Source organism: Vidua macroura, chromosome 3 (assembly GCF_024509145.1).
Source record: "Vidua macroura isolate BioBank_ID:100142 chromosome 3, ASM2450914v1, whole genome shotgun sequence".
NCBI classification, from domain to species: Eukaryota; Metazoa; Chordata; class Aves; order Passeriformes; family Viduidae; genus Vidua; species Vidua macroura.
Window position 1 is genome coordinate 71,973,737 of NC_071573.1, and position 27,014 is coordinate 72,000,750.

The window sequence follows — 27,014 nt, forward strand, 5'->3', positions numbered from 1 at the left end:
GCGGTATCATGGCTACCAGGTTCCAGGCTCTTCCCTTGGCACAGATATTTACATTTACTTGAAGCACATGAAAAGCCTCACCAGAAGACACATGATGGAAAGGCAGCACATATTTTTGCGTGCTTTGATGATTTGTAGGCCTGAGTGCAAAGCCCAATTTCTGCTTGCACCCAAGTGAGCAGGCCAAGTGAACACTGCATGGTCATGCAAGTCCACCAGCAATGGAGGATCTGAAAAGAGACCTTACTTTAAGTGGCCTTCTGATGAAATTGGTAGTTAAATTGTCTGAAACCAGAAAATGGCCTTTCAAATGAATGAGGAATTGCTTGTGTAAGCACCCAGCACATTACAGTGTGCCAGGGTACCCCAAAATATCTAACTGACCTTTGAGCAATTTAAGCTCAAAGCCTGCATCTAACTGTGGGTATTTGGCTTTGCAAATCTAACCATGTTCTCTCCATTTAAAACTTTGCCTGCATCTAACTGTGGGTATTTGGCTTTGCAAATCTAACCATGTTCTCTCCATTTAAAACTTTGAATGGGATTCCTTCCATGTCTTCTGAAAAACAAAACCTTATATTCAAACATTATACATGCTGCTGTTCACAACTGTAATAATTTCTACACTTTGCTCCAACATACAAGCACTGATGTTTCAGTTCTGCATCCTGGCTTCTGACTGTTTGAGCTACAGAATTATGGAAGAGAAATCCAGTATCTTTTAAGAAAGGCGGCTCCCAGTGCTGTATGCTGGATCTGGGGGTAGAAGCTAGCCTAGCTGTGGGCTTGCTGTCTTCCAAGAGGTGAGATTTTCTTGCTTCTGCTCTCACTCTGGAACACTTTCCCATAGTTCTACACCAGGCATTTCAGGAAGACTGGTTTAGTTACACCCTGTGCCAGAGAAGAAATCACGACACATACTGTGTGGTCCATAGGTACTGGGAGCTATACACACCAGGTAGTGGCAGTTGTTTTCTCTTTTCTCTCTTAAGCTACTTTTCTTTTTTTTTTTTTTTTTCTTTTTTTTTTTTTTTATTTTATGCCAAAAATGCTTGTTCATGAAGATCTCCTTCTGTTCTGACTGGACAGACCAAGTCCTTGGAAGCACACTGTGTGTTTGTTATGCAGGAGGGCTGTGACTGCTGAGCTCCCTTTAAACACAGATGGATGATGCAGATTTTAACAAGGGCTGTATAATGAATATATGCAGTAACACTTTTCAGAGGCTTCTGACTTAAGAATTGGATGGGTCTGCACAAAGACAAGCAAAGATTAACCTCCTGCCCTAGAGATCTGTCTCCAAGCCAGCTTTCAAGCCTCCAATCCACAGCACCAAGTGGCAGCTATTTTTAAAAGTTACGTACTCTTTAACCCTACCAACAAGACCCTCTAGTTTTCTGGTTTTATCTCACTCCTGGAAAACCCAAAAGTTCCAAAGAGTTGTCAGCCTGAGAAAAAAAGCAAGGATGAAAAACTTTGTCCCTAATGTTTGTAGCCCTGTGAAGATAAAACCTTCTTAAAGTACCTAGAGTATTGTAAAGCTCTCAAGGTATGGTGGTTTTTTTTGTTTGTTTTTGGTTTTTGTTTGTTTGGGGTTTTTTGGGGTTTTTTTTGGGTTTTTTTTGTTTTTTTTTTTTAATTTAACTCCTGTTCCCATTACAAGCAGTTCTTGCCAGTTTAGTGGCTTATTATGTCACAGCCAGCAAATATCAATCCTAAAATGATGTAAGGAAGCATAACTCAGAGTGCTTTATCCTCATTCTAACCCATTGTCTAAACATGCAAATTGTTAACTCTATAAAACTCTGCACAAATAATACCTAGCTTTGCTTGAGGATTCAAAAGGAAGTTGCATCCAGCAAATTCAGGTACTTAACACTTCATCTAATTGTCTTATGCAGATTAGTCATCAATACTGAGGGAATGCTTATACCCCTATTGCCAAAGACAGAAAGCTATACCTCCCTATATTTTACAGTCTCTGCTTAAATATGTGCCAGTGTTGGAAAGATGATAGTAGGCCAGAGGGACCTAATTTCATATGGCAGTTTTCACATAAGAGAACAAAATGATGGCCATCTTTCCATACTAAGTTTAAAAGGTTGTCTCAGACATGAGTGGAAAGAGCAACTAAACTCCCAACAAAATCATTATGACGGAGGGAAAGAGCAAACAGTCAAGAAAATGCCCCATGCTTGAAAAATGGGAAAAGCAAGTATTAAAATTGGAATGAAGATATTCTTGCCATCTAATACCAGGTGCAAGGGAGCCGGGGAGGAGGTGTTCATGTTCTAATTGCTGAAACACCACCCTTGAGTAAGGTCCTTATGCAAGGTTGTATTTCTGAGAAACTGGTGTAAAACGTGCAATTTTTGCATTACTTGTTTGTAAGCTTCCTCTTTAGAAAATGGCAGATCTGTGAATGCAATCTACATTGAAGAGGAGTAGGAAAATTTCACCATTTGACAGTAACGTGCTGGCACCATTTTGTGCCAAAGGCGACAACTCCCTGAACTTGTTGTCCATTTCCCTGGTTGGATGACTCAGTTTGCCCATTACCCACTTCACCCCAGTGCTGTTCAGGACCTGCCCAAAGCGGGTCCCTGGGGCTGGCCAAGTGGACGTATCCCCTTGGTTGTAGCTGTGTGTGGTGACAACCAGCCCAGCCTTGCTTGGACTGACAGACTTTCCTCACCCATCTGCTTTTACATGCTTCTCCCACATTGGTACTAGCTCAGGGCTCTCCCTCCCAGCCCATACCACTCCCATTATTCATATCTCCTTCACAAAAACTTGTTTGGTTCAAGCTGCAGGAGGCTTTTCTATGGAAGTTAGATTATACACTTGAGTGGGATTCAATCAGTAGAGATGGAATTGATATAATATCAAGTTTGAAGTGACTTGGTATCATGTAATTTTGCTGTCCTAAACTAGCTCTCCTAGTCCATTTAATTTTAATTCAAATGTCCTCCATGGCATGCCACCATGTGTCATCCCTTCCAACTCACCAGCTTAGTGGCTGTTTGTGCAGATCACGAGCTTTTAAAGAAGACCTTTAAGATTTTCTTAATATAGTCTGACTTCAGATCATCCACAAAATGTCTTCAGATATTAAAACCATTTTCTGTCTGACTCAGACACAAACTAGTTTTAAGTGACAGTGCACCCGGGGAGAATTATATTATTTAATTACAACCCCTCCTTCCCTAAGTGGCTGTATTTGTATGGTTTAGAACTATGTTCTTCTTCATTTGAAAACTATGGTTTTGGTCATATTCAAGAGTTACTGGTGAACACCATTTATAACATCTTAACACAAACCCACTTCTAATTGCTCCTCCTTCCTATTTATCTATATTGGAATAAAAGTTTTTAAAGTGTTATATCCATGCTGCAGTACTCATTACTGTTTAGCCAGCTGAGCAATAAATACCCAGCTGTTTCACCAGCCATATCCCAGGGTGTCATCTGGCATCACTATTTATCCATTGGCAATTGTTCTTTCATGGTTTAAGCAGCTCCCAAATACCTTCCTCAAAGCTTACTTGCAGGGCTGCACTATAAACCAAGCCAGTGAAATGTTTTGTGTCAATCTCCAATCTCACAATGTAGTACTTATTTATTACATGTTTAAATCTCAACCACTTACTGGCACAGGTCACCTGTACTAAAAAGTTTCCCTGCCACAAGTGTGATGTTAGCAGAAGGTATCAGAGGACTGAAATGACATAAATTAGAACTGGGAGATGGAATTATACTCTTAATTATTTCTTCCTTGTTCTCTTCTTCTTGCTTTATTTTATTGCTTCCATTTTGGTGTAAAGATTTCAAAACCAAAAAAGGGAAAGAAAAAAAAAAAAAAAGTTGTCAACCTGTCAACCTCCCCATCTCCCTCAAAACACTCCACATGAAGCAAGCACCAAGCTAAGCAAATACAGCATAACAGACACTCTGCTGAAAAAGTATCCAAGTTTGAGCTCCTAGCAGAGATATTTACAGATACTGGGTAATACCTCTAGGTTCCAAAGATAACTCTAGCTTCTAGACCTGTGGGCATCATGCTCCTTTATTAATATGTCCCAAAGGTCTGTGGGTCAAATTATTTAAATGTACACTGCACTAAAGAATATTCTCTCATCCATATAAATAATTACAACTCATAAACCCTGGTTTCATTTTAGGTGACATAGAAACACTGGGAGTGCTTGTTCAAAAAAAAAAAAAAAAGAAAAAGAAAGTAGCGTAATTTCTTTCTTCTTCCCTTTTCTTCTTAACTTTACTCTGAGATGGTGGGTTAGGTTCTGATTTCATTTGTTCTACTCTAAACCATAGATGTGTCTACGAGTTACTAAGTACTTGGTTAAGTCTGATTTCAGAGTACTTTATCTTTTCTCCATTGGATCCCCATGGTCATTCCTAGAGTTCAGCACAGTATACTTTTGTGTCAGCTCACTGCCAAAACTGAGCAAAGCACACTGTGTTTGGAATGTGTTAAGAGCTCCTACAAAGCGAGCTGCAGCTGGTTACAATGCAACTCCTCACAAATTCATCCCCTGGTTTAGCCAGGTAGGAAGAGAACAGCCCCTCCACTGTGTATCTCTGCCAGAAAACACCACTTCTGAACCCAGAACTTGTCAGATGAAAATCCCAGCTGAGCTTCATTTCGGAACCTCCCCTCCAGCCCAGATTTCTCAAAATACTGTGAAAAAGTACATACATGTATTACAATAAATTAAAGTGAGGTCTGAGAACCTGAAGCCTTCAGGCTGCTCAGAGCTACAGCTTCCTTCCACATGGACCACAGATCTTCCCTTCCTCACACATGCATGTGCCAACAAGGTGACTGAGAAAGAATGACCAAGTGGCCACTACCACTCGTGACAATTATAAAGAATTTCCACTTATGTTATAAACCTAATGTGGCCCACAGCAATGCCAAAGGGGAAATATTATCACAGCAAAGTCCCCACAGCAACAATACTGCAAATTACAGGGACCTTGAATCTACCATGGAAGCCTCACAAAATCCACCAACATTGGTAGTCTCAGTCCTCAGCCAGGACTTTTTTTCCTCCCTCTCTGTACATATTGCTGCTTTTCCCTTTTTTCTCCCCCCGTCTTTGCTATCTCTAGCTCCTCTCAGTAATTAGAGTAACAGAATCCATTCAAATGGGATCCAGACAAAAAGATGCACCGAGGCTGGGCTCTCACATTCTTACATTGGTAACATAAAAAGAGATGGACACAAGAAGTTGGAATTAGCTTTCATAAATGGAGGCAGTTCTCAGTACAACAGCAATCTTCAAGAAACTTTTCACTAGACATGTTGGAGGTGCACCTTTTTTATTGTTTAGGCATTCAAAACCAATTTTCCTTCAAGCAAAGACACTGCTTTTCACTGAGTGATAATGTCAATGCTACTTCAAACATTTCAAATTTCAGCTTTTTTTGGTGTCTTATGACTTAAGTGTAAGAATTCTGAGACAGAAGTGGGTAGATGTTTTTCCCCACATTTTCACATTCAAATTAATTCAAATTAATTTTAAATTTTCCCTTTTTTTTAAAGGCAAGTGAACATTAGAGAGTACACTGTCTCATAGATCAGCCCCCCACACTGTTTTTCAGGGCATATCTGTTCAATTTTTTCTATGCTTCAGCTATGAAAAAGCATGACTGAAAGCAGAATTCATCTCATTTCATTTCAGAGACTTGTAAGGGAAGCATCTACAGGATTAGAGCTAGGATCCCTTTGTAGTCCCTGAAAAGGAACAGCAGTAAGGTAAGATTCAACACTAAGATTTTATGTGCTTCCCTAGGATGAGATGAATTCCACTTGGAAAGTACTGCTTCCCCCTGCATGTACTACACTGTGTACTACAGATTGTTCAAATCCCTGCCTCTTTCAATATGTAGTCTTCCCTGACTGCCTACAACCAGCCCATTTAAATTTCAAGGTTTCTGAAGCAAGGATTGTCTTCCTTCATATACATGTGCAACAAATAGGTAAACAGGATCACACCAGCATGACTGTGGCCTTTATTTGCTGCCAAAGTATGAAACATCAAGAAGAGTAGTAATGCTAATACCTTAAACAGATTAGCAATTAGAATTCATGAAAAAAACCCAATCATTTAAATAAGAATAATACTGAAAATCTATGGTGAAATAAAACAAAAAAACAAAAAAAACAAAAAAAACAAAAAAAAAACCAAAAACAAAAAAAACAAAACAAAACAAAAACACACAAAAAAACAAAACCCCACACACAAAACCAGCCATTGCATGTGACATGACTCTATAAGGCCAGACATGGAGAGCAATCAAAAAGAAAGCTCTGTCCAGCTTACAAAGTCTCTCCTTGTAGTGGTTATGGACTCTGATCTGTTACAACAGCAATAAATTTTGTTTATGGCTTTTAGCTTTTACAAAGAAAGTGAAAGAGGGACAAATATCATGTTGTCTTCAGTCCTTAACTAAAAAAATTTTACAAACGGGGTGGGGGGGACCAAAAAAGGGCCTTTTGACAGAGGTGAGGATAAGTGGAGTTCATCTGTAGTTAGTAAAGGTTCCTGATCCCAAATTTCTCAAACCTGGGCTACATTGCCTTTCCAGGTGACCCTCTCTTTCCTAAGCTACTCTTTGCTTCAGAATGTGCAAAGGAAGAGAGCCATCACCTCTCAGTCAAGCCATACATTAAATACTGCAGGCAGGACCTGGCTGTTTAGATGTTCTTACTAGGATCTTCACAAAGTATGTATTTCCCTTGGCCTCAGTCATTATAGCTACTGGGCTGGGCAACAGCGTGAGAAAAAAAGGGTGAATTCACCTAAACAAATAAATAAATAAATAAGCTTTTGAGCAGGAAGGCTGTCCTTGGTGTACTAGATGCAGGTGGCTTTGTACTGAAGAGGATTCAGAATTTCTTCAAGCCATCAGAAGTAGAAAATAAAGGGTAACAGTGCAGTACAAGTCAGACTGGTGCACTTGTGTAGAGAGAAGTGCAGCAATCAAACTTAACCTGAAATTTGTAAAGCATTATTACAACAGCCCCTCAGACCACCAGGAATTAAAACCTTTGGAAACACCTTATATTCTGTTCACTAAGTAAAAATATAATTAACCAAATTATATATATCTCAACCCTTACTGCAGCACCTACTTTTTTTTCTATATAAAACTACTGATGCAGTTTAATGATAGTTTTGATATTCGATTTAGCACGCGCAATTCTCACCCAAACATTACATTATTTCACCTGTATTCAGACTGACCTCTCTCTCCAGTCTAACAGCAATATCTTCAAAATAATATTATATTCCTCTGCAGGCTCCCTCTAATTTAATAAAACCTTCTCAAGTAAAACTAATCAATGGGTGATTGATGTAGTTGTATAGACACAGCTTTAACAAAATTACTAAGCTACATGTAAAAGCCAAATTTGCACAGAAGGGTTTCCTTTCAAAAACAAACAAATAAATGCTGAAAACATAATTTCAAGAAAAACTTGCAAAGAAAAAAAAGGGGGAGGGAATAGCAAAGTAAGGTAATTACCTATCTCCCTTTGGTTTTCTTTTTTGTACTGTCTTCCCTTTGGGTCGTCTTTCACTTCCTAAACAGGGGCTCCCACCAGGGCCTGTTACCCGTATTGATTCAAGGCCTTTGGAAGATTTCTTAAAAGTAAATTCCACAGGTTCTCCTTCTTTTAGGCTTCTAAATCCTTCCATGTAAAGCTTGCTCTGTAAATAGGAAAAATACTCTTGGTTACCATTGCCTTAAAAACAGGATTTACATTTATAATCAACAGGACAGATTACCCCATCTACCATCCTACAACACATACAAGTAGAGTAACAGTTTCCTCTGCATGAACTGTAGCAGATGATACTACAAATTATAGTCCTGGATACACTGAAAACCCCATTCAACACCAAACAAGTAAAAAGAATTTATTTTCAGTATCAGCAAAACTGAAATAACATTTTTCTTTTCCATGATGAATGCTATAGAAGAAGAAAAAGAAATGCTGTATTCTTAAAACCCTTAAAAATTCTTAACAGGTGTCAGGAAGTGAAAAGGTCTGGAAAGAGAGCAAATTAATTTATGATGGAAGTTTTAATAATTTGCATTCTTTATATCTGAGACATTGGTCTCCTGCTCTGAAAATAAATCAAACATACAGCAAGCATGAGAGGCAGGACGAAGGCACTCTGAACAAAGTCTGCTGACATGGGCAATTCAAATATCCCTAGTGAGCTGCTGAATTTCTGTTGACTACACCAAAAATCTTATCTACCTAGCATGATTTATGTATGGGTTTGTATTTTCATTCACAAAAAAAGAATTTTTATCATCAGGGCAAGTGAAATAAATACTGATAAATATTTTCATATTACACTGCAGTAAAAAAATCTTGGACAAGCTGAAGTCAACAGGAGCTTACCAGTGATTCTGATACAATGAAAATTTTCATCACTATTCCAAAGAAATTATGTACAATAGTAAGTAAGCATTCAAGGATAAATCTGATTAATCAAACTCTTAAATAAAATGATCATCAAGTTAAATGACAGGGAGGCTTTTGGGGTAGTGGAGATAAAGTGGTTGCATTACACTTTTATTTTAGAAATAACATGGTACATGAATGAGATCAGTTGGACTCACAGAGAATATCACAAAATACCTCAATTTACACACATTTAGAGGTCCTTCAGTAGAGTTATAACACATATTTTCTTCCTTTGCTCATGAATTCCTCAGAGGAAAGAGGAAAAAAATGTATCTTGACTGATTCTCAGTCCATTCTCTAACATTCACTTGGCTGAACCATAGAGTCAAGAAGGAAATCTTCACTGCAGGTGCCATCGCAAATCAGTCACATATCAAAAAAAAGCCAAGTGACACACAACTTGCATCTGTTACTTGACAAGTGCAACTAGGAACATGTACAAATCAGATGGCAATCCCTGACATGGGGTCCCTGTAACCATTCATAGGAGGTCTGCAGCACCAAGACACTGTCTTAGCAGAGCACAAGAACTGACACCTACACAGTTCATAGGTTCCACACAAAGAGGGAGCTGGTTTCTTCACCAGGATGCACAGAGAACAGGACCAAGAGCAACAGCAGCTCCTCTGGAGCTGCTACAGAGCAAACTAGGTTCAGACAAAAGAAGAAATTACTCACTATAAAAAGAATTAAAGAGAGAAGCCCAAAGTAATAGTTCCTTTTGCTGGAAATAGTGAAGACTCATCTTACCAGGGCACTAAATAACCCAATCCAAGGCCCTGCTTTCAGCAAGACATTCAACCAGATGAAATCAAGAGGAGCCTTCCAACCTAGGCTTTCCTGTGATTCTGATATCTTAACCCAGTGCTGGTGAGACTGGAGAACAGGATTACAGTTCCTGGCTCTGCAGCACCGCTACCTTGGGGCACCTGTGTCACTTCTCCATGTTTTTCTGAAGATGGGTGCCACTGCAAAGTCTATTTTTCACAACACTAATAGGCTAACTTACAAATTATAAAATCATTTTAAATACTTATTTTAATGAAATCATGTGAAAGCACATATACCTCAACTTCCTGAAACCCCAAGTTCTCAGTGCACCCAGCACAAGACACTACTGCTGCTGGTCTGAGTGGCTCAGGTGCTTATCATTTTTCCAGCAGCCAAAAGTAACCAAGAACACAGCTTCACTCTTTAGGACAAAGGCTGATTTTGCTTATCCAGTAGTGCAGCTCTAGTAGACATGGCTCTCACACACAAATGTCACAGTGTGAAACACAAGACAAATTGCTGATTTTATAGGCTAGAGGTTGAGCACTATTCAAAAGGTGGGGAGAATAGCATGGGAGGGCTGTGGGACACATGAAAGAAGAAATATATAATATCTGTTCCCTGAATCATTAGCTTGGCTTTTTTAAAAAGTAAAAAATTAAGGCATGAAAAAATAAATATGCAAATGTTCTTACTAATGCAACTGGAGGACAGTAATTGTACACAAACCAATGAAATAAACCACCCAGGAGGGCAGCATTATTTCAAGCAAGCTCTCTACTTCAAAATGCCTGTATAGCAATAAGGGGATCTTTGCCACAATGAAGAAACATCCAAGTTCAGAATAGGCCAAAAGAAGACACCACCAGTCCTCAACTGAAACAACACACACTGCTTGTGGCATGAGTCTGTCTCTAGGTCCATCCACAACTCTTCAGTCTTCTGTGGCCACCAGGGAAATCTTGATGAAAGGAAAGAACCGAACAATGTGTATTCTGTCCTAAGATAAGCCCACAGTCGAATGTTCCAAAACCAGACAATCAGTACAACACAGATGGGTGCTAATCACAAGGGAACCAAGTAGCAAGCCCTTATTTTCCTGCAATACTCAACACAGCATGGATGCTTGTCTACTTGTTTAATTACAACTTAATGAAGATACAGTTAAGTCTCAGTAAGAGTTATGCTTTTTTTCCTGAGTTTCACCATTGTTTAAAAATGCCAAAAAGTTAACATCTGATACACATAACATTGTTTCTACTTTACCTCAAAATAAATACTTGATTAAAATGTAACTTAAAGCAGGGCATTATTACTATTCTAGAATGTTTTTCTCATTTCACTGTTATCAACAGAACTTGATTTCTAAACAAAGCACTCTATTTACAAGATATTTTTAAACATTTAAAAGCCTAAGTAAAGCAACAATCATGCTTTCATGAATCACATGTTATGCAGGTGTACATTTTTGCACGTGTTTTTTTCAAGCACTTTCAACAACAAAAAACGTTGAAAAATCCCCACTTCAAATGACTTGCACAGTTCTCTCCTTGAATAGATCTCAACAGCTTCTCAATGTTAGAGATGGATTTGGTGCTGTTTGACTTACTGTGCAAATGTATAGCTCATGGTGAGATTCTCTGAGGGTGCAGTAACAATTCAAAGCCATTGTGAAAAAATGTAATTTGGAAACCAGCAAAACAAATCTAAAACCTGAATTCCTCTTAACTTGTCTAAAGAGTTGGAAAAAATATGTCTATAAAGTTGATAATTTAAAGTTGAGAGACCTAGCTCAGTATTTTCCTCACATTACTTAAACAAATAAAACTGATACAATTAAAAGCAGCCAGAGTTTCAAGTCAGTGAACCATTTCTAGAGCCCTGAATGGGATGTACGGGCACACCGCCAACAAACAAAGAGGAAAAACTTAAAAGCAACATGCTTTTCCTCGTTTCTCTCTTTCAGCTGTCAGAGATTTTACTGTTATTTTTACCAGCAGTCAATACAGTGGTTTCAGACTGGAGGTTTTTTTCCTCTTTTTAAACTTGACAATTCAACAGGACCATTTATGGTGGGGTTTTTTTGGTTTGGTTTTTTTTTTTTTTGTTTTGTTTTGTTTTTTTAGTAGATACTCTAATGTAAAATCTCATATATCTCTGTTACAAGCAATGGCTTGGTCCAAAATGTGGCAATCTTGCAGTAGAATTGGTAGCAACAAATATGAATAGAAAACCCTATGATCACAAGCTCGTGGAAAGCATTTCCTACTACAAATCAAAAATCAAAACTTAACAAGTACAAACTGTATTAGCAAAATGGTCCCCAAAGAAAGGCACCAACTCCTGGGCAGTGTCAGGGAGTGCTTACAGCTTTCACCAGGCTCTACAAAAGAAAGGAAGTTTGGAATTAAGGATCATTACAGGGGCCCTGATTGCCTCAGATATGTGTGCATTACTTTTAATAAGTGTGGGGAGTAACTGCCTCATCACAACTTTGCCATTTCTAGTCAGGGCTGTGAACAACTGCTATTGCAGACATTAAATCCTTTAGAGGGACCAGGGGGAAAAGTTATTTGGTGGCATTCTGCTTACCTCATTTATTTTCTGTATCTCTCATTTCTGACCCTTTTTATCTGGTGATTGATTGATTGCTTAGTACAATGACCAGACGCCACCAGTATGCTGGGTTTCCCAAAGTAAGAAAACTGTTTTCCCTCCAAGATTATCTACAATTAAATCCAGACATGAAGAAAAGCATATTCTAAAGCCCAACCACAATAAAGATTGTAAGAAAATCTCTCCAAAACAACCTCGTACAGTCCCATCAAGAGCCATCAACATTTGAGTAAAGCAAGGGTACACAGTGAGAGAACCCAGAAGTAATACAAGTTACACTTCCCACTAATGCAGGGAAGTGCCCTTCCCTGCGTTAGACCAAAACCCATGCAGAATAGTATCAGTTGCATGATACAAGTCCTGCTATGAGGACTTTTGCTGTTGACCAAAAGTTCATTATAGGAGGTTTGTGAAGACCATGTATTTTTGCAGGCAAAATGCTAAAGTACACAAAAAAAATTCACTACCCTGAACAACAGTCCCTCCAAGGGCAATGTGCAGCTTTGCTGCATTAACACAGGATTTGAAGATTGGATACTCGCAAAATACCTCAACACTGCTCCTGCTGACCCTCAAGTGCTTGTTCCTGCTCCTAGAGGCTTATCTTGCACCAAATCTGGCACTTCTTTTGGTCCTCCTCATAAGCCAATTTAACTTGCTAATCTGACAGGAAACAAACTCAGTTTAAAAAGAAGGGGGGAGGATAAGAGGAAGAGGAAACACAGATAGATTTTTGTTTTTCCAGTGAGCTAAATCTATTCACAGAGAAGTTGAACGAGCTCTAGGGCATACACAGTGGAAACAGCAACTTTTTGAGATGAGAATGTGCTCCTTAATATTTTATGTAAAAAAGCAAACTGTACAGCATTACACATTTTTTTTTCAAAGCTTAACATAACACAAAGTAACTTTAAAAAAGCTACAAAACACTATTTCTCAAAGATTTGAACTTTAGCTCTAAGACAAGGAAGAGCCATGCACGCTACATGTATAAAATATTTATGAGAAAGAGTGAGCTACTGCAAGTAACTTTACAGTAGGGAAAGAGCTGGTATGTAGGCAGTAACCACATGCAGCTGGTACACTGCAATTTCACACCTTTATTTACTTGGAATTTGTTTTTGTCTTGAATTTCCACCATGACCGTAGTCATGTTCATAACCTTGTTTCCATTCATCATCCTGTCGCTGTCCCCACACTGTTATTTTTCTTACTGAGAAGTGTGCAAAGGTATTTATTTAACTTTTGAACAAAAGGCTCTGTCTAATTCAAAACTACCGTCCCTATACAACAGAAGGATTTCTTCTTTCTCAATTTATGTATCTAAGAAACTTCTATTAACTGCTTTAACTTTTAAGAAGTTTAAATGAATTCTAACTCAGCTTAATACTTACAGTTCTTGCTCCATCACAACTTCCAAGAAGTGATTTCTTCTGATAATCTATTACTTTTTTGCATTACCTTTTCTCAACCCAATATCTCTCCCAAGAAAAACGTCTCTGCTAGAATGATTAGGTAATTTGCAACAATCCTCCTTTTCCTTTACTTGGGATTCAAGCTGAACCTTTTCTCTATTTAAGTCTCCAGTACTTCAGCTCACCTATGTTTACTAAACCGTTCTCTTAAATTTAAAACATGTATCTTAAAAAAATTATCAACTTTCTGTCATCTCATTTAACTTACACCAAGTAAACACAGTTCATGTTTTACCTTCATTTTTTAAACAAGCAAGTTTTCTGTAGGGTCAGCAATTTCTTTCAAGCCCAAAATAACAAAACTTCTATTCTGAATTACTCTTTTGGTAAGAAAAATAATGATGGTTGTGACAGAAAAAACACATTATTATATCATAGTATTAGACATGTTGTCTGTATATAAATCTAAGCTAGAGATTCACAACAAGTCTCTCATAATTCCTTCACAAAGTGATTTTTGCCAAATAGATTCTACTGTGTCCATGCTACTCTTTGTTTCCAAGGTGCCAACTTCACTGACGAAACTTTACCAATTTTCTGCATAATCTTAAGTATTTGTGTTCAGGCCATGAATGAAATTTGGCCATATTCTTGCTGTCTCTGTATCTGGTTACACATTCAGCAGCGGCTGCTCTGATTTTGTATACTAATAAAAAGAGCCTGGATATTAAACATATCTTTTGCTTTTCCTCCTCGACCTAACCCTCTTTTCTTGCTAGAGTAAGTGTATTTTTTGTTAGTGCAGCACCCACAGAACTCATGTTCTGCTGGTAATTTTCACCCTCTTCTCCTTTTCATAGATCATTTTTGTTACTGCATATGCAATTCTCATTTACCCAGTTTTCCTTGTTGTGTGCTTTAATACCAGGCACGAAAATCAAACCAGTCTCTTCTCTCATTTCTTAGTTTAAGTATTCTCTCATCAGTCACCCTAGGCACACGAGAGAATTGACTCACTTCAGTCAGTTTCAAAAGGGAAGTTCCTCTTTTCCCACCAAAGCCTCACGTTGACTCAGGAAGAAAACCGTTTAGCTCTTCTTGGCAATGCCAGATTTCTGCTTCATTTCTGCTCCCTGAATCAGTTCTATGCAGTCAGAAAACCCACCAGCACACCTCAAAAGAAGCCTTGTGAATGGCAGGTACCATGGCAGGTAAGGCTGTCCTATGCAGCACCTTGCCAACACTTATATCACTTCAGTGATCTCCTGAAACCACACTATTCATCTCAGATAGTTTAATCTCACACTGTTAATCTCAGACCCTCAGAAGTTCCCCCACTGAGAAGCATCTTCTTCTCTTGATGGTCTCCCAACTGTCAAATACCTCCAAGCTCCCTCCCCACAAGCACTCCCTTGCTACCAGATGACTGTAGTGCTTTTGGGGACCCCACAGACACCCCAGGATGGGGGCCCTTTCCTTCCTTCACTCACCACTGAGCTATTCCACCCTCAGCAAGTGCAGTCACTCCATGGCAACTGAAACCACCTCTTTCTCTGTCCCAAATACTCATCTGCTGTACTGCAGTTTTGCAGAAACCCGAAGGCTCTTTTCTACAAAGATTAGGAACAAACAAACATGACCTCGTATGCAATCAATAAACAGGGCACATTATCCTCTTTCTATTTTCAATAGAATGAGGATCTTTCTTCCCTGCCCCCCTCCCCCAATTTTTATTCTTCCAGGATATGAGGCCTTGATTTCCAGCTGACCAGACTGTCTAAGGCATCCTGATATTCAATCCATTTTAGTGATGCTTCCAAGTGGAAAACTTCCCAAGAGGAAGAAAACCATCATTAGACTCTTTGGTGTACCTCTTCCCCTGACAATGTGCAATGAACTGAAAAATTCATGAGCTGCATACTTTTGCAGTGTCCGCGTAGACAATAGTATTTTTCAAACCTCCTCTCTGTTAAAAAACACAAACTTCCAAGGCAGAGGTCAAAACAAGCCACTCCTGCAGCTCATCTACTACATGAAGAAAGGAGGTACCACACAGAATCCTAGACATTTTCTCTTTCTCTTCTGTGAGGAAGAAAAAAAAAAGGAAAGAAAAACAGACTGGACCACAGAAAATCCATAAAAACCACCAAGTCCACCCCTTTAATCTCTTCCAGAATAGATACAAATACAGTGAAACCTGCAAGATGGATTTGGCTAAGAGTCTCCTGTCACATATCTCTCCTGTAGGTTTAATAGTGAGGACAGAACATAGCATGGCTATGCTTCACTCATTGTAAAAACCATGCTGAATATACTGAAACACAGTTCTTTTCTAGCAGATCTAAAAAGGAGCCAGCTTCAGTGCACATCATTCCACAGATGTGGAAATCAAAAGCACAGGAAGGCGCAATGTACAAGTCACAGTCTGCTGCATTTTTCAAGTACTGAAAATGTACTCTGGTAGGAAGCAGAGAGTCAATGGCAGAGTTATGTCACCTAAACCACAGTTTCCTGCAGATATACTACACCTTTCTGGTGTCATTAACCATGTTTCCAGAAACAACCGCAGCGCCTCTATTTTCCATGCCTGCCCTATGATGTCTGTGACCTTCATTTCTGTGCTCCTCTGTACACCCCCGTGCACAAGAATGACAACCCCTGTGTCAAGAGATGTTTAAGCTATATAAAGGTTTCTTATCCACCTCCCTCACCACCTCCCACCATCCTAAGACACTGCATATAATTAAAAATAAATTAGGCCCAGATTGTGATCTGCTAATTCAGATGTCGCAGGATGTCTCTCTGCACATGCACCTTTCCCTTCCTCTGCATAAAAGTGGCCTGAGAGTAATAAAAGTGGCCTGAGAGTGATGTTTGCTTACAATAGATCCTTAACATCCACCTCTGAGGAAGCTGCTCTAAACTTTTAAATTGTATACCAGCTGCAAAATGGTACCAGGAAAATTCTGAGAAAGCAGTTCATCCACCTTGTTGTAACCCTCACATGAGAAAACTAAGTGGTTCACACTTCAGTGGTAAACAGAAGAATGGCTAACACTGTGGGCAGCTACAGGAGCCACAGGCTGACACTAAAAACCGCCTGCATTTTAAATAAATGAATCAGCAAATCAGCATACATACAGAGTCCTGAACCTCCTATTCTCATGGCAAAACATATCCCAGTTTTCCTGACCTGCCTCTTTCTTCCTGAAGCATAGTGCAACAGGCAGCCACCAACAATTCTGCAGCCCAAAAGGGAAACAGAAGATTAGGGCAAGGGTAGCAGGGTTATGTTTGTAGATACAGGCTAATAACCAGGACAAAAAGAATCTTACTTGTGAGCAGTAAGTTGAGGTAGGACTCTGGGGTGGTAAGGATGGAGGTAAGAGAGTGGATGGTTGTTGGATCCTGATGGAATGTAGCAACTGGACTTTCTCAACAGGCCAGGGACAGGGTGATGGAAGGGCTGGGTAATGCTAAAAATCCAGGGCTGGTACCTTACAGGGAATGGGCTAGGGCAGTGGCCTGGCTGTACACTGAAGCTAGAACTAAGCTGTGAAAAAGAAATGGTGGACAGTTACAGCATCTCTAGATTCTCAAAGCCCCAGACAAGCCAACTACACCCTCTTCCCTGTCAAGTACTGGGAGCAGAATGAAGGTTTACAGGCCAATCCTGACTTGGGTCATGCTGGCAGTCCACCCCTGCCCTTACCTCTTTTTTTCTCTTCCTCTCCAGCTGCCTATGGGTTGAAGTCTGAAAAACTGTCCTCATATCACTTCCACCCTCTCCAGGCCCTGGACTGAGAACAGGAGCCTGCCAGCCCAGCACAGCACCGTGACTACAACTTCACCTCAGAAACCCGAGATCATGCTGCAGAGAATACTTTCTGAAAACTACCATCAGCTGCTTTAGTGCAAAGCTCCTCCATGCTTCAATGACCTCTTCTAATTCTTCAGAGAAAAACGCTGTCTGCTTGAGAGCTCCTTTGAGCCAGGGAGTGAGGGAGTAAGTGAATACCAAGTGAATGCTTGGTATTTTAGCCAACTGAGAGTAACCATGCCCTAAGCAATTCCAAGATAAAAATCCATTATCTTGTAAACAGACACCTCTCTTGAACTATTCACCAGCTTTTGGGCAAACATAGTTTTCACTTTTATGGTACAGGCGTCCTTGCTTCCCACCAAGGACTCACGTTGCACTGTGCAAGGTCCTACACAAATGACAAAAGAAGCCATCCACAGGCAATACATCAATGCTGCTAAACCATTTGGAGGTCAGAACCTATATTTACCATCTATTTTTTAATTCCATTTATTTAATATGCCAATATACAAGCAAAACACAAAAATAAAATACTGGTCAGAATATGTGTTTACTAAAATCAAAGTCACCATGCACACAAGAATAAAATGAGATTATCTGACAAAATTGGTGGGGTTCAAATGTTGCCTATAAAACAAGCAATAAAAAGGCTGAAATTTTTATTTGGGATGATTCGTTCTTTTCACAACATTATCTATACTGTAAAATGAAAACCCTTTTCCCTTTACAATAAAAGAAAAATTAACAGCAACATTTATACTATATTAACAATTCCTAATTTACAATTCAAGGTCCCTAGTATTTCTAGGATTCCTTAATTATGGCTTCCTTAGCTATTCTTGTACAGCAGGTTATATACATTTACTCAACTTTTAATTTTTTTTGTTAGAACAAGATAATCTAGCATGACATCAGTTCTACCAACTTATAGGCAGCTATATTTTCATTTGATACAATTTCATCAGAATTACAAATATCTATTATGTATTCAGATATCTGAACAAAAGAACCCCTTTTGGTTTGGATGAAGAATGAGCACAAGGTTATTTTATACTTCAAACATTAATCACTTTTTCTTTTTGAGAGAAGGGAGTGGCAGATGATCTAAATACATGACAAGGTACTAGATAGCAGTGAAGCTAGTAATAAAAGTCTAATTGGATGTAACAGGAAATGAGTGGCTGACTTCAAATTAAATTATTTTTTTAGAAATACACAGCAGTGGGAGGAGATATCATTGAGGATTCAAAAAGTAACTTGAACTTAGCAGCCCTTTTAACTTAGTATTTGGGAGAATACTTAATTTTTAACTTTACTGTGAACTAGTTCTCTAAACAGCTGCATTTTAAAAACTGACAGAAATTGTTGGTTTGGAGCCACTTCTGTTATCAAACCTATATTCTGTTACAAAAGACAACCTCTCAATGAAACACCTCTGAATTTACAGTGATAAAAATGAGAAAACAGCATTTGAGGCAAAACCCTTCTCAAGTAAATGGAAGGCAGATTAAAGTGATTTTTATGGAAGAGGGATAAGGATTTTAATCATAAATTATGAACTGTTTAATGTTAGCATAGGTATTAGAGAGGTACTAAGAAATGCTTGAAAAACTTTACTTTTAAAATACTGGTCTTTTACTATGGTTATGATTATGTTTTTTTAGATGGGAAGTAATTGTGAAATTGGAATATCATGCATGCAACTGCATCCATCAAATGACAATCATGTTGGCTTCAGATTGCAGAGAATACAACACTACTTAAATATTATTTGAGACTCCATTGTTGAATCCATCATTTTTATGTCCTAATTTTAGCATGCTCTGGCAAAGAATGTAAATGTTTTCCGAGGCCTCCTGAAAGAGGGTCAGACCAGCTGCAGCAGGAAGACACAAAGGGGTTCCTTAAGGACAATTGCAGTGTGCTGACACAGCTCCCATGAACACTCATGGAAGAGAGCAGACCCAGAAGTATCACTGCTAATTCTGAACGTGTTTGCTTTGTGGGCTGATTACACCTCAGACACGCCAGACACATCTCATTATGAAACCCAGGCAATGACTAGTTCTGATGCAGTTGTAAGGCAAACAATCCATAGGATAAATCCTTCCAAACACACGTATTTATGGTTTATCTGCCTCACCTTGTAACACCCTTCTAACATCTGTCCTTCTTTCAATACTAGAAGCCTGTTGTTTCACAGGGCACTGGTGGCATTTATGGCACACTCAGGTTTCCCCTGTCTGTCAGGGGCACACATCCTGGCTGACAAAGGGAGCACAAACAATGATTGAGTATATTCTCTTCCACATACCCTTTTCAGGCCAAGGGATCACAAGACCAGGCTTTTGCAGTATTTACATTTTCTTAATTTCCAAGATTTTTTTTTCTATTGTACCCATCTGTAGTAAGATTGAATCAGTCATAGTTGTATTATTCCTCCTAGTTCTGGCTGAAGACTTTTCTTCCTCATAACATTACACTTCATATTAGAGAAAAAAACCCAGAACTAGATAAAATTGCATTTTTTTCACTACAACATATTTATGTTTCCATTCAGTCTTTTTGCTGCATTAGTGTAATGGTCTGTTCTCACAGACAGCCATAACATCAGTGAAAGCTTCTAGCCTTCCCCTTCCCTACCCACACCAACAGCTCAGTACCACCAAAAACCTGAAATCCATAATAAACAAAATGCACCCTGAAATCTCTACCATCTGTATTACTCCTTTACAGGTCCAATAAAAGTGGCCTGCTCCCTGTGCTGTTTGCTTTTAATACCACAAGTAAACAAATCCCAGGCTTCATTTTTATTGGACTGTTTGAAAGGAAAAACTCCAAAGACTAAAATCAGAGCTACATCATATAGTAACTATAGTGCAAGAAATCCAGCTGAGTTGTGGGAAACAAAAAATTCTGAGCATTATTTCTTTTTCTAGACACCTTTCAGTGACATATGACCATAGATTTATTTTCTGGCTACTATGTAAGATGCAGCCATTGGTAGCTGAAAGCACAACACATTATGGAACGGAAGGGGACAGGTAATAGGTGATCATAAAAATCAAGTGACTACAAATTAAAGTGAGAGAAATAAAAAAGGGTTAGACTTGTTAGGTGTGTGACTTTCAGCTTCATTATCATCTGTGTGCTCCTCCTTGACTGTACAAACTCAGTACTCCCTTATCGCAGTTCACATGTGTATGAGCACATGAAAACACACAGGTCATTTAAAGCCAACTCCATAACCTAGCTTCATCAAGTTGATCAATCAAACAGCAACCAAATGAAACCATAGGCCACATAAAGTGTCCATTACGAAGTATAATAAAGGTTAGCTAGGAAGCTCTTGCTGGCAAAAAATGTGACTTGTCAGTAACTCGAGTTCTGCAGATGTCTCTTGTATCTACAACACTATGGCAGAACAGGTATGTTGCAGTATTTAACCTCAAGGTTTATTTAAATCCAGGCAGTACCTATACTAAATGCATGTGCCCAGCAGTTCTTGCAGCAGCAGCTCCCACAGATATATCCACTGGGAGAGGAAGAGAACAGGATCAGGAAGACTTCTGACCAAGTGCTCAAGCACTCGTTAAATTAACTCTAATGATTATCAGTAGATTCACCTGAGCATGGGCCAACATCCATTTGTGCAGTCTTTGACTCAGTTATAGCTATAAATAGCTGTGAAGATGCAGGGAAGTAAATCAGGAACAATCATCTACGTGTGGGAATGACTCAGGCTTTGGTAAAAGATGGGAAGTGAAACTGTTATGTGAAATAGCTGTGCTCTATTTCCACCAGGTGTGGACAGCTGGTAAAACAGTTTTTAATCCAAGTCAGATTTTGCACACTCAGTCAAAGGCCATCTCCACCTTCAGGCTGGGATTCAAAGCTGCTACAGGTAAGAATGGGGATGATCAGGATATAACAGTTGTTGGTTCATCCAGGCTCCATGCACTAGGAGGGAGGAAATACAGATTCTGACTGTAGGTCCCCCTCCTGCTGTGCAAGAGGAGCCTTGAGAGCCATGGGGTTGTACAGAGGGTGTACAGGGATAAGCTGATGAGCAGACCTGCCTGCCTTGGCCAGAAGGGAACGTGAACAACAGAGGGTGTCATTTTCTCTTATAAAACACATAAAGGACAAAAGGCATAAACAGATGAGCAGGTAAGACTTTCACTAACCAAAAACAACAAAGGTATCAATGTGGTGCTATGATCTTCTCTGGAAAAATGTTTCAGCAATTTTGGATAACACAAGAAGTAGGACAAATTAGACAGGCACAGTCTAGGAAAATATTCTGTGGTAGAGCTCTTGCAAAAAATAATAATGGATTAGTAAATGCTAACATAGTGCAATTCTGTTCACTATGCTGACAAATTGAACCTGGCTTTTTAGGTATTTTGAAGGCTTAAAAAATACATTACTGATGTCTGTATCCACAAAGAAGCACTGCATTAATTCCAGAAGCTGACAACCACCTTACACAGCAGGAAGATGACAAAGCTTTGTACTACCTCTTCCATGTCAGAGAACAGAATGATTCTCCAAGAGTGGCTATGAGACTGCATGAAGAGCCAAGCAGGCTGTGCAGCAATGTACCCACAGGCACTGTGACACAGAACAGCTGGTCAGGAGACTGGACACCATGGGCATGAAGTGGAATATGTTTCCACACCCTGGCAAAAAAATTAGCACAGAAAAGGAACCACAGATAAACAACCACCTCCTCCAAGAACAGTAAGTATCACGGGCTACAGGACTGCGTAGGTCTGGTAAACCCTCTACTCACGAGCAAAATGTGCTCACGGACAGAGACAGAGGAGAAAAAAACAAAACCAACTAAACAAAACAACACAACATTTAGGACAGTGACTAATTTTGAGACCAATCTGACATAATTTATCTCACTTTCCTAAACAGTTGAATTCAACAGATCTTCAGGACAAACAAGCAAACCAGCTTTTTTTCTTTATAGCTTACATGGTACTTTTGCACGTCCCAGACCACTTAGGTGTGACCGCTATTTCATGTGAGTAATTATTTTAAGAAAGCAAGGAAATCATAAGATTTCACGATCTGTAAAACCTGTCAGGTTTCTGCAGTTCATATAGCACGTGGGATTTCTTATGGCTGGCTTTGTTCTGTAAACATGGGAATATTTTTCAGAGTTTTATAGGTGCATAAACGTCTGTTATATAGACAGGCAAGATACTTTTGAGATAAGAAATTGAAAACAAAAATGTTTACAAGAAAATAGAAAGTCTAGACTGCAAAAATTTAAAGCCTTGATTGTTGTGATTTCTTATCATTAACACATATTAACTTGATTTATTTTCAGAGAAATAAGCCCCTGAAGCTAGCAACAAACACAGGAAACTTAAAAGTAAGAGAGGGGCAGCGCCGGGCAGTTAGAACATTTAAATACATGGAGAAGAGACACTATAAAAACAGATGCAGAGCTGGAAGATACATGATTTTCACAGACTCAAGACCTCAGGTTTCCCTCCTGTAAGCAACTAAAACTAGGAATACCTGAAGATGCAAGTATTAGTCCCATATCAGTAAAATATTTCTATTTTCAATTCAGCTGTTTAGAAGAGAGTTAAAAAAGTAAAAATCATCAAAGTGATATCACAGCACAGCTTTAAGATCTGGTATTTTTTCTCAAATGACATAACCTAATGTGAATGAGAAGCTTTCTTAGGGAGTAAAAACAGGGATTGACTGCTTTACCATTGATGCAGCTTCTAAAAACTAAAAATCTTGCTGTCCTGTCTTCCAAAGGGCGCAGAAGAAAAACAGGCATCTAAAAACTTTTCTTTCTCATCCAAGAAAAAATACTGTGAATGTACTCACAGATAGTTAAGTCACATGTGTCTCCCTGGGAAATAACTCTTCTCCAATCCATTTCTCATTGCCTGATATGACAAAGAATGAAGGCTTATCACATATAGAATCAAAACCAGTAGCAAAGCCATTTGTTGTCAGGTGAAAAGGACACAGAACTGGCTACGTATGATCAGTCAAGTAAGCACACAGCCAGGACAGTGACAGAGAGCTCTCCAGCAGTGCTCTCATAAGAACAGCCCAGCTAAGCCACATGCAACAACTGGGACAAATCCTAGGATCCTGGATAAAGTAACATGGATCTTCTGGTTGGAAAAAGGAAAAATGAACACTGAAGAATGACAAGGGTCGTTCTCAAAGGAAAGGGCAGGGTCCCAGCTCAGAAACTAGAAAGATGGACCAGCCCAAAGAGACTCCATCAAAGCCATCTGGAGAAAATAGGTGTTACTTAGCCTGGGAAATTACATAGCACTGCTCTTCAGTCACACGCTCTGTGGCTTTTAAGATGCTTTTTCCTGTTTCTTTTAGTTCTATAAAAATTATACTTCTGTTTGAAGTTAATTTCTGGTAACTGATTAACAGATCATTGCTCTTAAGGGAAAAAAATGGCAGTTATGAGCCCAGTTGCACTTGCTGAGCAGGAACATCACAGGATCCTTTTACAAGAGACAGGATGACTCAGAGCCAGGAAGCAGCTGGGTCATGGATTCAGCCTGGGAGAGGCTGGACAGATTACCAATGCAGCCTGCCTTAGTGCTGAGCTAACACATGATGCTTCTCTGTTTAGGGAGCAAAAATTTTGCTGCAGGGACAGGCTTTTAAGTGTTGTTAAAAGTTTCTGTATTTACAGAGTATGCCTGCTGAAAGCAGGCACTTCAAATGCCACTAGCTTATTCCAACACACACAGTCCCTTTCCATGCCCCAGCAGGACATAAAAGAAACATTGGTTTTATTTATACAAAGATTCACACAGGGCTTGGTCTCAATTACAGTTAATGGTGTTTGAACAACTATCCGAGCCCTTAAATTCATAGAAAAAGGTATATTTTTGGCTGGTCAAAATGGCTCCATGCTTCAAACCAGGATAAAACACAGAGCAGCCAACAGGAGCTCCACTCACCAAATCTCACGGTGTAAACTATCACTACTAGATAAATGGCCATCGGTGCTGTTTTTCTGAAATCTGAAGAACTCTCACCCACCAGAATGCATTATTAACCTGATATATATATAAAAACATTTGCTGCACCTGTTCTGTGTTTTTCTACATCAAATAGTAGCACTGCATCATTTCTGATACAGCCTACTCCCAAGTCTTGAACATCTTCTGACTCAATCATCTAAACACCAAGACTATTTTTAGCTTCCTTAACATACTTCAACTTCAGGGCTTAACTGGAATTTCTAATAAAGAAATGGTAATATGCTTAATAATGTGCTTAGATTTATAAGCTATACTAACTGTATTTTATGCTGTAACAACCTGTAATCACAACTGTATGGAATATTGTGGGCTTGTCCCTGATATTTTTCTGCTCCATTATAGTTAATATAAGAAGCTATCCAGGCAAGTTTTTTGGCCAAATATGACATTTTGGTTCTTAAAAACAAACGAACCAACCCACTGCAAATGAACTGATCATAAAATAAAAGTTAGGTCTTTAAACAGCAGCCTGAATCTATAATAGCTCACAAAATTCCATCAGTATGTGTAGACAAAGAGAGGTATGTGCCTATCTATGTGTAAATACAGAATGTCCTATTTTCAGAATATCCTGTTTTCAGAAACTATTTCTGAAAAGCCAACACAACTAAAACGAAATAAACTCATTAACATAATTTTTAATTTAAACAATGGCCTTGTCAGGAAAAAGGAGAAGCTCCTTTCTGCTCTTTCCTGCTAAAAACGTAGATTCTTTCCTTCACCCACTGTACCAGGTTTGGCAATCATCTTAGTCATCACCAATTTAGGTAGCAATGTCCACAGAAATGTATTTTAAAAAGATAAAAAAAGGTGGGGTTGTGTGTGTTTTGTTTTTAAAACAAGTTTAACTTGCTGAACTGCTTGATGCTGGAGCCTGGGCCAGCACAGAAAGAGCAAAGAAAGTAAGACTGCTCCTTCTGATGCAGTGAATCTAAATGTGCTAAACTATGTCAAATCAGACCCCTAAGAGTATCAGTTAAATTTAACTTTAAAAGATAAATAAAGTTTAGTAATTAAAAGCAATTTCATAACATTTTTCTTTGTGGGATGTTTCACTTAGGTATTCACACACTGTGGTCAGAACTCAGAGGGACGCAGATGAACTCTTCATGGAAAATTTTGAATATGTCACAAAGCCTTTCTATCAATAATGACAAAGACCAGTTCAGGACCTCTAAAAAAATATTCAAAGTTCACTTTGCACTTCACTGGGAAGCAAATTTGTTTGTATTAATGTAATATACCGAATCTATGCAATTAAGATCTGGTAAGCTTAGTAACTGATGAGCCAATCAAGATGATATTTTTTCAACCCCTTTCTCATATCATCTTCACTCTTTTATTGCCTCTAAAATCATGAATTAGTAAGTGCTAACATACTGAACTAGAGATGGCAAGTACTGTTGGATTAAGTCTGAGTAAATAGTTGAGCTTCTTAGCAGCTAGGAACTAATATAAAACAGGAATGAAGAACATTTCTGAGAAAAGATGGAGTTTGTGGAGCAGCTGACCACAGGGCTTTAATAATTATTGCCATGAAATCCCCCAAAAAGCAATTAAGTGACAAGAAAAGACATTCTACTTCAGTATCAGAACCCAGCCTACACAGCAGCTAACAAATAAAATGGTGCTGAGCACACTGTGCTGATTCCTCCTGCTCTGCAAAAGGTGTATTATCGATAGCTCACACAGTATTTGGAAAATACATGCAAGAAAACATCTAGTTCTTCAGAAAACACAAACTACCATCCTAAGTTCCACTCAGACTGTGGATGGGGCTAAAGTTAAGCACATTCTTCATTCACGGTATTATGAAGAAAAACTTCAACCTCCAGCAAGAAACAGTAAACCTGACAATCAAATACGTACTCACATTTTAGACTGTAACTACAGGCTCATCTTCACTACTGTTAAATCAATTGTACTTAACTCAATTACAGTGAGGTAATTACATTAACATGAGTCAGTGCATCCACACATGGCATTTGCACGTGTGCTGAGTGAATTGCTGTTACCTCCCACATGGCACAAGCACTTTGCTCAATCACATTAAACGGGACACAGCTCAGGACACTTTCACCTGCAGTTCAAGCCAGCACACTGCTGTCAAATGCTTCTATCCCACCTGTGCAGGGGGAGACCTATTGCACAACTGCCCCAACCAGGTACAGACTAGCCCAGGTGTGGGTTTACCTACCCACTGTAGTGCCTTTCATCTTCTAAAATTTACTATGTCCTACTCCTTTTGGAAAGGGAACAAAAATACCCATCTTTGCAATCTGTTATTATTAAACTTAAAGGTGATGAGAACACTAACAGTGATAACTAAATTTTTAACAAATCAGTGAGCATGTGTGAGTTACAAAGATGTTACCATTACCACAAACATAGTGATTCACTGGCTTCTGCCAGCATCTGCTGGCAGACACATGTATCCCATCTCAAGTCTCTGCAGTCTCAGACTACATACATGCCTCTACTTAACAGCTTGAGCATCACTCCCTGGTTCTGAGGCAAGGTGGCACAAGATAATTTAACCTCCATCTGGCAACATTCTTTCCTTCTCCACTTCTGCCCCATTCCCAAAAGTCAGGGTGGCTGTGCTCTGACTGCTGATGGAGCAACGCCCTCCTCCGTGTGCCAAATGCAGTAAAAGTTGCTGTAGAGAGGGGAAGAAATCAACACAGGGAACAATATGCAACCTCTCACATGATGCAGGATCACACTCCACTGCCTCAGCCTGCCCCTGACCCAGAGTTACTTATCACTAGATGCAGTCCTAAAGCCCACAGAGTGAGCAATACTGGTTTGTTAACTGGGAGACT

At 39.1% G+C, this 27,014-nt stretch overlaps 1 protein-coding gene across 2 annotated transcripts in view; it reads right to left on the minus strand.

The window, feature by feature from the left end:
* LIN28B (lin-28 homolog B) overlaps window positions 1-27,014 on the minus strand; it is a 94,795-nt gene that overhangs the window by 30,364 nt on the left and 37,417 nt on the right. For both annotated transcript variants that reach the window (XM_053973962.1, XM_053973961.1), the window contains one exon: window positions 7,552-7,736. In XM_053973962.1, coding sequence (XP_053829937.1) covers window positions 7,552-7,736 — 185 coding nt within the window. The remainder of the gene's footprint in view (window positions 1-7,551; window positions 7,737-27,014) is intronic.